The sequence below is a fragment of the Protopterus annectens genome, chromosome 4.part0 (assembly GCF_019279795.1).
Source record: "Protopterus annectens isolate FY-2018-M chromosome 4.part0, PAN1.0, whole genome shotgun sequence".
In the NCBI taxonomy this organism is placed as follows: domain Eukaryota; kingdom Metazoa; phylum Chordata; order Ceratodontiformes; family Protopteridae; genus Protopterus; species Protopterus annectens.
The window spans coordinates 1,082,337,507-1,082,351,802 of record NC_056733.1 but is presented as its reverse complement, the minus strand read 5'-3'; the positions used below and the strand labels follow the sequence as shown (position 1 = coordinate 1,082,351,802).

At 37.7% G+C, this 14,296-nt stretch overlaps 1 protein-coding gene across 1 annotated transcript in view; it reads left to right on the top strand.

Annotated features, from left to right (window-relative positions):
• The window catches only part of LOC122799755 (UDP-glucose 6-dehydrogenase-like), a 174,596-nt gene that overhangs the window by 107,822 nt on the left and 52,478 nt on the right, over positions 1–14,296 (top strand). The window contains exon 6 of the mRNA XM_044069027.1: positions 7,461–7,608. Within this exon, the coding sequence (XP_043924962.1) occupies positions 7,461–7,608 (148 nt within the window). The remainder of the gene's footprint in view (positions 1–7,460; positions 7,609–14,296) is intronic.

The following is a 14,296-nucleotide window of genomic DNA, read 5'->3' as shown; positions in this document are numbered from 1 at the left end:
TGTTGGGTCATCCACCTTCTCTCCATCTCACTTCCTTTCCAATTCTCCTCCATGTTTCAGTCATCTTTCTACAGATCTTTGTTTCTGTGATTCATTGACTGCTTATCACTCCATAATGGCTCAGATTGCCACTTCCTGAGGACCTCTTACCACCACTGCAAGACTGATGAGGCTTTGACTGGGGACAAGACCTTTCTTCTCCTTATGTACTGGCTTTTGTGTTCTGCTCTTGTCAATGACTTTGTTTTGTCCCTTCTTCTGCATCATTGGCAGTTCAACTTTATTTCTTAATATTACAGATACAGTAATATGTGAATTCAGCACCATCCCAGCCACAACCCACATCTCCTTTCTCTCTTGCAGCAGAGTTTGTGACACCATAAACCTGGTCCACTAATATAGAAGCAGTGGTATTTGACAATAATCCTGTCCATATATCCCTTATTCATTTATTTTATTTATTGAATTTCAATGGAACCCTCTGCACTTTCCTTATTGGTAGTTGGCACAAACGTTACGGTTGCAAGCTTTAGTTCCTATGGTACAGGATTTGACTCCCTCAGCCCTTGTTTGCTCTCTGTGTAATCTTGAGCAACTCACTTAACCAGACTTTGTTCTGGGTCAACTCTGAAAAGGGACTGTGTGTCCAGTGGGCCTATCTGGTTAAGAATTATTATTATTAATAATAATAATATTATTATTATTATTATTATTAATTACCTGAGGGTATCACTGATCTGTTTCCTTAAGGCAGCTAAAGGAACATAACCTATTTTTGTATTTGAATAGTATACCCCTACTAAGCATACATATACTTAACTGTCTTGTTTTCTACCTACAGACACCGTACTGCTGTCCTTTGCATCCTATCTAGACTATATCAGTGAAATGTATAACATGTATTTTCATTTTGTACTTGTATCTGAGATTCTGTGATTGAAGCAATATTTGTATCCATACATTGTTAATGTATCTTACGGTTATTTATAAATGTGGAGATTTTCTCCCTGGGCCTCCGCTGAAAAATGATATTTTGTCCAGTCGGACTTTCCCCATAAACAAATGTAAAATAAATAATATAAATTGATTATCAGAGTGTATAACTGATCAGTTCTGACCAATTTCAGTCTTAGTCCATGGACAGTACACCATAAATTTTATAATGAGTGCAAAATAGTACAGATACAATGTCGTTAAAGTGTAAAAAAAACACAAAATGAGCATAGCTGACAGTATATACAAAGACTGAGTGTTTGCCAAGATCCAATATATAGAAGGCTTAAATAAAGGAGCCGATAATGAGCATTTATATAAAAGACCAAATATGACTAAAGGATAAATAATGGCAGTTGAGTTGAGGGTAGGATGAGGCTATATGACTTGATGGGTTGCAGGTACATTTTGCTTGATATTTAAATGACATTTTAGCATTGCTCAGAACTTGAGATAGGATGAGGTGTCTGAAGTATATAGTCTAGATCAAGAGATTTACAGAAAAAGCCCTAAATGATTATGGCTTCTGAGGTGGGATGTGGGGGCTGTATTATTAGTTTAGAAGTTAGAAGAGGAAGACCTCATTCGTGTAGGGGTTTGAACAACTGAGAGTCTAGGCTGGTCACTTCTTTGCTTAACTGGAAGTAATCTTGCCTTTTCTAGTGTTAAGCTGTGGTATTCATTTCTTGGGAAGTAAGTGAGTAGTAAATCTACAGATTTTGTTTGAAACAGATTGTATGGTGGGGATTTGTTTTGAAAAGGCTGCTGAGAAAAGTGGGAGACCAAATTCAACTTGAGGGAAGAGGACACCTTTTGCATTTATTGATGTGGAAGGGAAACATTTTTTCTGCCCAGAACAGTATAGAAATAATCTCTTTATCTGAGTTATCTACCTACTTATATATAGATATATATATATATATATATATATATATATATATATATGTATATATATATATATATATATATATATATCTATATATATATATATGTGTGTGTGTCTGTGTCTATATATATATATATATATATATATATATATATATATATATATGTGTGTGTGTGTGTGTATGTGTATATATATATATATATATATATATATATATATATGTATATATATATATATATATATATATGTGTGTGTGTGTGTATATATAATTTGAAAGTAATTGAGGGATCTAACCAAAGTCCAACATATTTCAAATGAGGAACTTTGTGTGTGTGTGTATGTGTGTGTATATATATATATATATATATATATATATATATATATATATATATATATATATATATATATATATATATATATATATATGTGTGTGTGTATGTATATAATTTGAAAGTAATTGAGGGATCTAACCAAAGTCCAACATATTTCAAATGAAGAACTTGTTCTAATAGTATGCTATTGTGATCAAGAATTATAAGGGGATTATGGGTTTTCTTTATTTTTAACTGGTGCCAAAGAGAATATTTTTTTTTGTTTTTGATGAGTTGAGTGTCAGGTATTTGTTCTCAGCCCATTGGATATGGCATTGAAAGCGTGATTGAAAATCCTGTTTTAATGAAGTGAGTGATTGGTCTGAGTGGTAGAGGACTATACCATCTGCACTTAAAAGGGGAAGAAGGTGAGGAAGGTGAGGGGAGATTTGTTAATGTAGATTGAGAATAGCAGGGAGCCAAAAATGATTCTTGTGAGATACCTTTAAATAAAGGGGAAGTGCAGGTGATGGAGGAGTTAAGGGTGACATTGACATGTCATTTTAGAAGATAAATGTGGAACCAGAGGATGGCATCAGGGTTGATGCCTAGTTCAGTAAAGTAGTGTAAGATGGTGGTATGGTTAAACAAATCAAATATTCTAGTGAATTCTATGAATATAGCTCCAGACAGCATGCTTTTGCCCATAACCATTAGAATAGCAAGAGACCAGAGGGCAGTGGAAGTGTTCCTGCCAGACCAAAAACCATATTGTTTGCATGAGAGAAGATGGTATTTTTGATACAATCTGAGAGTTGGATGTAGATGTTTTTTCAAAGATCTTGTTAAAAGGTTGAAGGAATGGTGATGGGTTGAATGTGGGAAGGTAGTTTATGATTATTTTTGCTTGGGAAGAGATTTTATTATGGCATTTTCCAGATATTGAGCACAGTGTTATTGAACACTGTGATAATATGTTAGATGGGGTTCACAAATAAATATCAGTGGTAAATGAAGCAAGGATGGTGGTTGTCTGTACCAGGAAGGCTATCTGGCTGCTTTTGTACCAGGAGTGGAATGATATCTTTGGATAAGATACCACCGGGGTGTTAGGCTGACATAGTAGTTAAGATGTTTACCTTACAAACAAAAGGTGCAGGGTTTGAGTTTCAAATGGGATATTTGGTTAGGCTTAAAATGGCCCACAGGGGCAGTTAATCTGTGAACCTATATGTTTGAAATGGAAGAGTGAAATGTATTCAGGAGGAGGGCGTAATATGGAGAAATGGATTCTTGGAAGAACTGGGAAGGTCACTAAAGTGTTTGAGTAATTATTCTGCTGAAAGAGAGGTGGAAGTAAGCTGTGTTGTATAAGATCGGTTAAGTTCAGAAAGATTACCGATATCCATCTGAAATTTAGTACAGCTTCTAATCCAGCTTCCCCTAGAGAAAGACTGCACGCTTATTGGAATCATTCACCTTCTGCTAAAATTTGTATAGCTTCTAACTCAGCTTTCCTCTGAAAAGAAAAGGCTGTAGGCCTAGTGGAGTCAACCACAGCAACAGCGTTAAGTAACGGGGCATATGCCAGCCAGTGCTAATCAGTCTTCTCTAATTTTCCCCTTTTACAAAACTGCTTTTTTTCTGGAACTCTGTCTGTATCCACTAATACAAGCCAGTCAAACCCTACGTTTCTGATGTTGTTGTATAACTGTGCATAATACAGTAGAACGGAGTCCATTCGCACACTGCATCAGCTGAGTAGCTGCATGGACCAATAGATGAGTTGCTGTCAGAATGTCTAATTCTGCAGTTGTCTCATATATAAGGAAAGGACACTTGCCCTATCTCCTATTGATAGTTTAATAAAGGTATTGTACTCCACAGAGTGGCATTGTGAACTTGTACTCTGTTATTCCATTTAAAATTAATTGGCAATAGATTCCTTTTGTTTTAGGTATGTCCCTAAACATGCTAGTCAACACAGCACACTTATTTTTATTGCAGCTACTACCTTCTAATGTAAATATAGTCCTTATTTGCACCTCCTACAGATTCTTTTCATTCAGCGTGACATAGTGCAATATTTCAGAGACATTAAAATACACTGATTAAGGTTGACAAATGCATGTGACTTTTTTTTTGTCAGATAACTTAAAAACTTAACTGCTTGCAGATAGGATTGCCACATTTTCAATTGTCCAAAGTCAGCATAAGGAGAGGATGGCCAACATAATGACATCACAAAGGGTGTGGCCTCAGACTGTACTGTAATAAGGTTGGATAAAATAATTAATTAAATTAAGTCATGGGTCTGGGACCAATAGGTGTTTGGTTCTAGATGTTGTATGGCCATGTTTTGCTGCTTTTTGTCCTGCAATCTTTTGATGTACTCATGGCCTGAACAAAAAAAATCATAAACAATGACAGAAATTCAGACTTATTTTTTCTTTCATGGCATAAGTAGGTGTTTTCAAAGGCTTAATATTCTAAGCTAACAAAACATCAGATCCCAATAAAATAATACAGAATAAATTAATCATGTCTGGGAACAGTAAAGTTAAAGAAAGAACAAGAGATATAATGTAGTGTGCTGATGTGTCACTATAAGAAGAACACTTTAGTGCAGACATGTGATCCCTACACTGCATACCACAACAATTACAATGAAGACATGATAGCCTAGCCAGTACCAAAATATGCTTGGAACAGAGTGATGGTAACTGACTTATTATAGTGCAAAGAAACACAGTTTTGTATATGTGTAGGTTATTAGTCCAAGTTCCCTGCAAACCGATGCAACACATTTGCAAGTGTGTTCAGTGCATTAAAGGTACATTAAAGTCTACACTGGAGACAGGGGGTAACTAATGTCATATCTGAAAGTGGTGCACATTACAACGGTCAGGGATTTAGAATATTTCTGCATTGCATTTGAGTGTCTGGTCCATTCCATACTGTCCAGAGTCTAATGGACACATGGAGAAAACTATACAGACTTGCCATCTATGTAGATGTACTCCACTGCAGATATATTGCAAAAGGTGTATTTATTTCATCCATTCATTGTAAAATACACTTAGATTCCTGACGTATCATCCCTTTCAAGAAGACATAAAAAGGTTGCATGTATCTGTAATACTTCAGTTCTGGGTGGATGCTTTGCCAAGCTAACAGAACAAGCCAACTGTACCTTGTTTTAAGTATCCATGGATGAAAAAAATGCAATTGGATTCTAAAATACTGCTACATTTGTGAGTTATAATCCTTAAAAATTAGGCATTAAACCAAGGTCCCGTCTGCTTGTTCTATTAATTTGGGATACATGAAGTTAAAAGGTACCACACCAGCATTCCCACATAAAGAGGGCTAGAGATTTATCTAAAAGCAGACTGCATTAAGATATGATTTATACTTTTTAATGAAATGCCCAAAGGCAATGCTATGTACATTTTCACAGAAGGAAACTTAGACCTGTGCGTAATAATTCTGACTGCATAGATATCATCCATATTTACAGACACACAGTATTTTCATATTTCTTGCTGCAGCTTGCAAATCAAAAGCAAACAAGATGATTATTATCAGTAAGATCAAGATCAAGTTCTGCTGAAAAACAAACAAGATGATAAGATAAAGTTTAACTTTACTAGTACTAGCTTGTTTTGTAATAAAAAGTCTGTGAAAATACCACAGTTCTTTCATTTATTTTTATCAATATTCACAGTCCACAGCTTTTGTAGATTCATAGATTGCTACTAGGGTAATGACCTGAGGGAGTGGGGGTCTTTCTAAGCCTAGCCAAGTTTTCCTGAAAGAATGTTGATGTTCTGTATTTAAACAGGACATTGAGGGACAGGCATTTATAAGCTACCTCTGACTATAAGGAACATGGCTGCCAGGCCCGGTGTAAATTTCCTATTTCCTATCCACTGGTCTAAGCTGCACTTAAAATGGGTAATAGACAAACTCAGCTTCACATGGACTGGAAGCGTGTTCCATAAGAGGGGCAGTCTCTGGGACAGATATCTGTCTCTTTCTCTCCAGCGTGTTCTGTTTAAGTCACAGACAAAATTTGGGTCCCTAGACCTTGCATTCCTGGTACTCTTTGACTTAAAATTTGTAGGGGATTCATAACTGAGGGGTTTGCGGATGCCTTGTGAACCAGGCATAGATCACCCCCCTGCAATCTGTAGGAGACTGAGTAGAGGAAAAGGGCTTTAAGGCACTCTGCATAAGGCAGGTTTCTTATGCGTTCCTAGTAAATTAATGTTAGTAAATCACACAGAGTAGTGTCATGATAATTAAAGTTGTAGAAACTGAGTAAGTGTTAGTCTGTTTCAGTATGTGTTTGCCTTTTTCCTTGGTTGCCAGCCCATGATGCAGCCAACTACCATTTTTTATTTTCTCAGCTGACACAGCTGAATGGGGGCATGAGAGTTCAAAGAGTGAGTGAGTGATAGGGCTGTGGGCTTGCATGAAGGAATCAGTGTATTTGTCTTATGAATGGGACAGGAATTTGACTTGACATGACTGTATTCTTGGGCATCTGAATGAATTAATATATGTTATGAATGAATGCATGTGTGCTAATATATGGGTGGATGGAGGTGGAACCACTAAGAGGAGAACTGAACTGGACATTAGATATCGGCCAGCAATGTGTGTTTACTTACACCTGAATTTGTGCAGTATCACAGTCTGAGGCACAGAATACAGACAGTTCCCCAAAACTGGGATTTTTAATGTCCCAGTCATGGCTGCTTAGGAGACAGGATGCACAGCTCAAAATTATGTCTGTCTCAATCAGGACAGGTAACAGCCCTACTTTTGTATAAAATGCTAAAAGATAATGAGTCTCTGCACGTAAAATGGAAAAAGACCACAGTCTAACATTTTTTTTCTTTTGTGCGAAAGTGCATATCTTTTATTCTAAAAATGAATATCAAATTATATATCCATTAATTCCCCTTCATTGGGCTTTCCATCCTTGCACTTGAGATACCCAATCAGGACTAGCGAATGGGTTTAACACAGAATGGGGAAACTAGGTGGTCAGCAGGACCAGAAGCAAAGATAATACAAGAAAAAAAATATCATCATGATGTGATTTTCATCCTTAAGAATATCTGACATGAGTGAATAATGTTTACACTATTACAAATAAAATTTTCTATTTTTACATTTGTGTTATTTGTACCAATATGTTGACATTATTTTCTGTAGTTTGTCATGTCACATTCTTTATTTTTCTCTCTTTGTATTTTCAGGCAGCCAATGCGTTCTTGGCACAGCGAATCAGTAGTATAAATTCTATCAGTGCGCTGTGTGAGGTAACGGGTGCTGATGTTGGGGAGGTAGCACATGCTATTGGAACAGACTGCAGAATTGGCAACAAGTTTCTCAAAGCCAGTGTCGGTAAGTGTCCCAAATTATGTACATCTCCAAGGCAGTTTATGCAAGCGCTGTGTGAGAACAAGAACTAGCACTGTATAACTTTGTTTTATTTATTATGACAGTCTAGCAGTTTTTATTTATTTGTATGCATTTTTTTTATTTTTAGTTTGTGCTGTGGATTAATATTATGACATGTTAAGCTTCATTAAGTAATTCAGGGTTTGATTCTCTTGGCTTCTGTTTATCTCTGGTTAAGTTGCTTAAGCACACACTGCCCGTGGGCTGAGTATCACAAAGTTACGTGTGTCAGCGTTTTTATCTGGTTACAAATATAAGTACCCTTCCAGGCCATTTTAAGCCTAGCCAATTTCCCTTCAAAGGTGAGAATTAAACCTTGTACCTTATATATGCAAGGTAAACACCTTAAACGTTATTCCAGTCTCTCACCTCTGAGGAAGACCCTGCCCTAGCTATCTATCAGTCTATCTATCTACATAGTTTCATTGTCTGCCTCATCATTGTAGTGATCCATTACACATGGTCTTGCAATTAAAACTCTTTAGTCTGCTCCTAACAGAGAAGTGGGTACGCAGTGAGGGAAGGAATGGAAGAACATTCCTCATTTACTATGTTCTGTTGTCTTGTTCAGGAGATGAGTGCATGTAGGTAACAAAGAGAGCCAAGTACAGCACTTGGCTTTGTATTAGAAACATACCTCACAGGACGTGCAGTAGCACGTCCTGCCCAAACCCCGCCTACCATTCAGTAATCGCAGCATGAATATTCATTGTCTATTCGCAGTTTGCCCTTTTCCTCAAGGTGATATGATGTCGGAGTTGGTATTTTTAATTTGCGAGGGGGTGCAGGGGGGGGGGGGCTCGTCTCCTGCAAAAATGAAGGAAAAAAATGCTTGCAGTCTTTCCATAGCATGACATACCCATTTCACCTGTCACTCACTGAGGCTACACCCACTTCTGCTCAGACCACCCTGCAAAATCAAAGGAAAAAAAAGTACTTGCAGTCTTTTCATACTATGACATGCCCATTTCACCTGTCAATCACATAGGCTATGCCCACTTCTGCTCAGACCGGCCTGCAAGTTACTTTTCTAATACTATAACTAGCACTCTATAAACTAACAAAAATGTTCAGAACCAAAAAAGTTCATTAGCATTAATTTTAATCAGTATTTTCACTCATGCTGTCACACAGCTTGCCTGTTTCCTGAGTTGATCAATTTTATGTTCTGACTTTTTCTTTTACTTACTTATTAGCCACATAACCTCCTAGGTGGGAGCACCTTAGAATCTCTAATTCCTGAAAACTCGAACCTCATATGGTCAAGCCCATATGATCGAGTTTTCAGAAACTCAAAATTGTAAAGTGTTAAAAAAAACACTTAAATTTATTTGAATATAAGTTTTTTGCAGGGATGCAAGTCCCCCTGCACCCACCCTACTTAAATGTACCATCTCCATGATCGCACTATAGCGAAGAAATGGGAAATCTCCCATTCTGCGCTTCTGCATACAGCACAGAACAGGAGATTTCCCTTTTCCCCACTGTAGCACGATCTTAGAGTTGATATATTTAAGTAGGGGGGTGTGGGGGTGCAGGGGGGCTTGCTCCCCTGCAGAAACGATGGGTTTGACAATTTTTTTTTATTTCACTTCAGAATTTCGAGTTTTTGAAAACTCAATTATATGGTCTTGACCATATGAAGTTTGAATTTTCAGGAATTTGAGATTCTGAAGTGAAACCCCTCCTAGGCACAAAAGCCTGTTTTCAGATGTGACGCGTAAACACTGTCTGATTAAATAACTTCCACAGTTACATGCAGAAGACAAATAGAGGTTGAGGGAATCAAACCATGAAATATAGACTGAAGCATCTTAACAGCTCATAGCATCAATTGTGTGTGTTCTAAACTGCTGTGCTTTGGCAGCTGAAGGCCATGTTTCTGTGAATTTCAAATTTTACCCCCAATGTACAGTATCATTGATGATAAATGTTAAAGGTTACCAGTGTTAGGCCTTCAGCATAGTGGTTCATCTCATACTTTTGGATAAGCTTTTTGTCTCCCACTAGTAATATGGCTTCCGTTCCATGTTATTATAACATGTTTCCTAGGAATGTGGACCATCCTTTAAAAAAATTAAAGATATGGGTGCTTAACATAACATTAGATCAACTAGAAAAGATCAAGCTACTGAAACTGTTAAGTCTGAAGCTCCAGGTGTCAGAATCCATGGCATGTAAAATTTTATCAGGTTGCTAACCCTCTTCCCCTCCAACTGTCCATGCTCTTCTGCAGTTCAGGATTAAGCAGATTCCTGAATCCAAGCAGTATGAACATTTAATGATATCCTAAAGGCAACTTAGAGGAAAAAAGCCTTAGCCCCAAATGAAGAAAGCAGGAAAAAGTAAGAAGGGAAATAAACATTTTCAAAGAATAGTACCATATATTTATAAGGAAATAAACATTTTCAAAGAATAGTACCATATGTTTATAAGGAAATAAACATTTTCAAAGAATAGTACCATAAATTTATTTACCCGCGGTGGTGGTGCTGCGGTAGCATTGTCGACTCACAGTAAGATGCTGTCCGGTTCGATTCTCAGCTAGAGCGTCTTCTGAGTGGAGACATGTGTGAATGGGCATACCTTCATTGAAGGTTGTGCATCAGGGCTGGTAACTTGGCATGTAAAAATCAACTACCAATCATTAGCGGACCAGAGTTCCGCTGTGGCGACCCCTAACCGGGAAAAGCCGAAAGACACAAGTACCATAAATTTATTTATTTATTTGACATTTGTTGACCGGGTTGGTCCATCTGGGATGAGGCCCTTTTTCAGTGGAGGCCCGGGGAGAAAAGCTGCACAGTTCAAACATAAACAAGTACAAAAGTATGAAACATAAAACATCTAAGTGAGTCACACAATACATAATACTGCTTAGAGGGTATATACAATGTTAGCTAATTACATATATTGTAGTAGTTAATAAGGAAAAATACAGTATAGAGAAAAAAAATACAGAAATTAAATATAACCAGTGAGTAGAGGTTAAAGTGTATAAGCAAGTTTTAGACATTCTACTACTGAGGAGATTGGCACCAGCACAATCAAAGTGTTGGGGTTGAAAGTTGGGAAAGATTTAGCAGTGATGAAGGGTGAGAGAGTTAGGATGGAAGTTGGGTTTGATACTTGAAGGAGAAAGGAAGTGATTGGCTGGTCTGGAGAGATGGGTCAGTCAGGGGGCTGATTGCAGAGGCATAGTTTATTTTTGTTAAAGTGATTTTTCACAGCCTTTCTGAATAGTAGTTTGGATCTAGTGTTTTGGATGTCAAGTGGGAGTTTATTCCAGTTTTTGGCAGGGTAATAGCTATACAGGTTTTTTCCTATGTTGAGCTTGGATTTGGTTATGGACAGGAGGTGTTGGCCAGAGCTCCGGAGTGTTCTAGCTGGGGTGTAGGATGAGATGATGGATGATATGGCATGGCAAAAGGTGGGCTGGAATAGGATAGAATGGATTATTTGGAGCTGGGAGAGATTTAGGTTATGGGGGAATTCTAAACATTTCAGTTTTTTTAGTGCTAGACAGTGATGAGAGGAGGATGGTAGTTCAGCGGCAAATATTGCTACTTTGTTATAGCTGGATTCAGGTTTGGATATAAGTAAGGTCTGCAGGTTGGTGAGAATCTGAGAGCCATAGAGAAGGGTTGGTAGAAGTTAGGCATGTGATAGAGCAATTTTAGCTTGAGTAGAGAGAACGTTTTTATTTCTATAAAGAAGACCAAGTTTTTGGTGTTTTTTTTATTTTATTTAGTATATGCTGGTCAAATTTTAGCTGGTCATCAATGATGACCCCGAATAGTTTAATGTGATTATCAACCATGATAGGTGTGTTATTATGGGAGGTAATGGAGAAGTTTGGTTTCAGGTGGATCATTGTTTTAGGTAGAAAGAGTAGGAGTTTGGTCTTTTTTGGATTTAAGATTAGATGGTTATGGTTGAGCCAGTTCTCAATAAACAAGAAGGATTCCTGTGTTTTAGTATGGAGTTTGGGAAGTGTATCATCAGTGATGATGACTGTGGAGTCATCAGCATATTGCATTAGTGATGAGTGTGGGGTGGAGATAGATAACTGATTAGTAAAAATATTGAAAAGCAGTGGTCCTAAAATTCATCCTTGGGGTACTTCCATCAGTACTGGGAGTCCTGGGGAGATGGCTGAATTCCATTTGACTGACTGGGAATGGTTGCTAAGATAACTAGTGAACCAGGAGATAGTGGCAGGGGATAGGTTTAATTGGGAGAGTTTCTCTAAGAATAATGGATGGTGAACAGTATCAAATGCTTTTGATAAGTCAAGAAAGAGACAAGAGGCACATTTAGTCTGGTCTCTAGCTTGAGAAATAGTGTTTATGAAGGAGATGAGAGCTGTAGCAGTGCTATGGCCAGGGCAAAAGCCATGTTGGGTGGGAGTAATTAAGTTCTCTTGAGTAAGGTGCTGGAGAATTTGTTTGTGTAAACATTTTTTTCCAAGATCTTGGAGAGGGGTGATAGAATTGCGATGGGCCTATACTTAGTTATTTCAGTGGAGTTACCTCCCTTATGGATATGAAGAGTGTAGAACTTCTTCCAGATGACTGGGACTGTAGCTTCAGTGATGGATAAGTTGATGATAATAGAGATGGGTAAGGCTAAGGAGTTAGCAGGTAGTTGGAGAAAGAGTGGAGGGAGACCATCTACAGAGTAAAGACAACAAAGTGTCATACTCACTGCAATACTAAAACCACTTTCTACCTGGTGCAGAAAAAGCAGCTTATAGCTTTATTTCCTTGGTTGATGAGTTTTCTAAAAAATGGTAGAAAGAAAATGCATATAGTGACATCATGAGAGGAGCCTGCTGCTTGGAAAGGATTTAGCCACCCACTTTACTGACACATAACAGCTTTTGCCCAAAGATTGGTGCCTAACACATTTGAACTATGTACTAGGCTGCAATATAAGGTGATTATAAATTTCATTCCGTAGTTTCTCTGTGTGCTGTATGTACTGTTAGATTTTTGTCTGCGCCAGTTCTTCTTTTTCCTACATTGACAGAGACATGAAAATCATGGCAAAAAAAAATAAAAATTAAGAGGTGTAGTACCCAGCAGGATAGAAGCACTCTTATCAAACTAACCAAACAATTCAGAGGCCTCAAAGGCAATACCCAGTTGTATGCAGAGCTCATTGCTAATGGAACCACCTACAATGAGCAGGAAGATATAGAAAACCTACTGGCAGTCAAATTTAGCATTAACTTTACTCCTTTATCCCCCAATGTCCCTTCAAGAAATAGCTTCAAATATAACTCCCCCAACTATCGCTAGGGAACAGGTTCTCAATGCTCTCTCTAAGGCCAAGAACACTGTATCCATGGGCACTGACAGTATCCCAGGCTGCTTTCTAACTAGCTTGAAATATGACATATCAGGGCCTGTGGAATCGCTATTTAGCAATGGCCTCCAAACAGGCTTCGTAATGGGATGCCCCTGACTAACAAAAAGTAAGTAAATAAATAAATAAATAAATACAGATTGTATTGTTTTGGCAAACTTCATATGACTGTCTCAGACTTTGCTGTCAGTGTATGCTATGGTTTCATACAGGTTTCAGTGCAGTTAGAAGTCCAGTCATGCAAGAAGACAACCAAGAAGGTTGCTGTTCACTTAGCACCTCTTCATGCTGCATTCCAGGTCATTTCAGTTTAGCAGCAGCTTTGAAGCAGACAATGGCATTCCATGACATTTTTTGACATTTTTATGTTTTTCTTTTGGTTTGTTTTGCCGTACATCCACATTTTGAAAACTTGCAATGGCCCGGGGGGGTGCTTCGCAGGACTTAGATTAAAAAGAATGCTTTTGTTGTACTTCCCATTTTGTTTTCATGTGCTGGTCTTATTATTATTATTATTGTTTTTTTTTTTAATTATGAAATATTTGGTATTAAGTATGAGCAAACGTACAGAGGAAAGCATCTCTGCATCTGAAACCTACTTTATGTGAGTTGTCTTTTTTCTTGGGATCTAAGATTTGGAGGGAGCTGTTTTCAGAAGGATGTCCTAAATCTGGTGTACTTCTGTGAGGCCCTCAACCTGCCAGAGGTAGCCAATTACTGGCAGCAGGTAAATGTCTTATATTCTACAGGCTGTAATGCCACATGATGTATGCGAAATGCATTTGAATAATTTATTTTAGGACTGTCATAAAGTGTTTGCAGTGGTCCACTTATTTGTTTTATTTCTTTTTATTGTGGCTGTTTATTCTCAATTATGTCAATCTGGTATTGATCAAAACGATGCTGCACTCCAAGATTTAGCAGTCGTTGAGCTGATTATGTTATTTTTGATGTTAGCTGGAAGTGCAGAGGCTTTGCCCCTCACAGAAAGAAAGTTTTTTTTTTCTTCAGAGTACCATTTCCTCTTGTTAATAAACCTTTTGGTGTATTAGCTTTGGGGTTGTTTTCTTCAGCATTTCAGTCTCCATGCAGCAGAGCCCTTTGGTGTACAATGGTGAAACCAGCTGCTCACCAGTAGTTGCTGAGCAGCTTGTATTCCTTGTGGATTGCTTCATCTGCAGGAGAATTAGTCAAGTGATGATAATATATTCCCTGCAGGACATTTGTAATATGTTTGTAATTCATACTTTTTTGTTTTGAT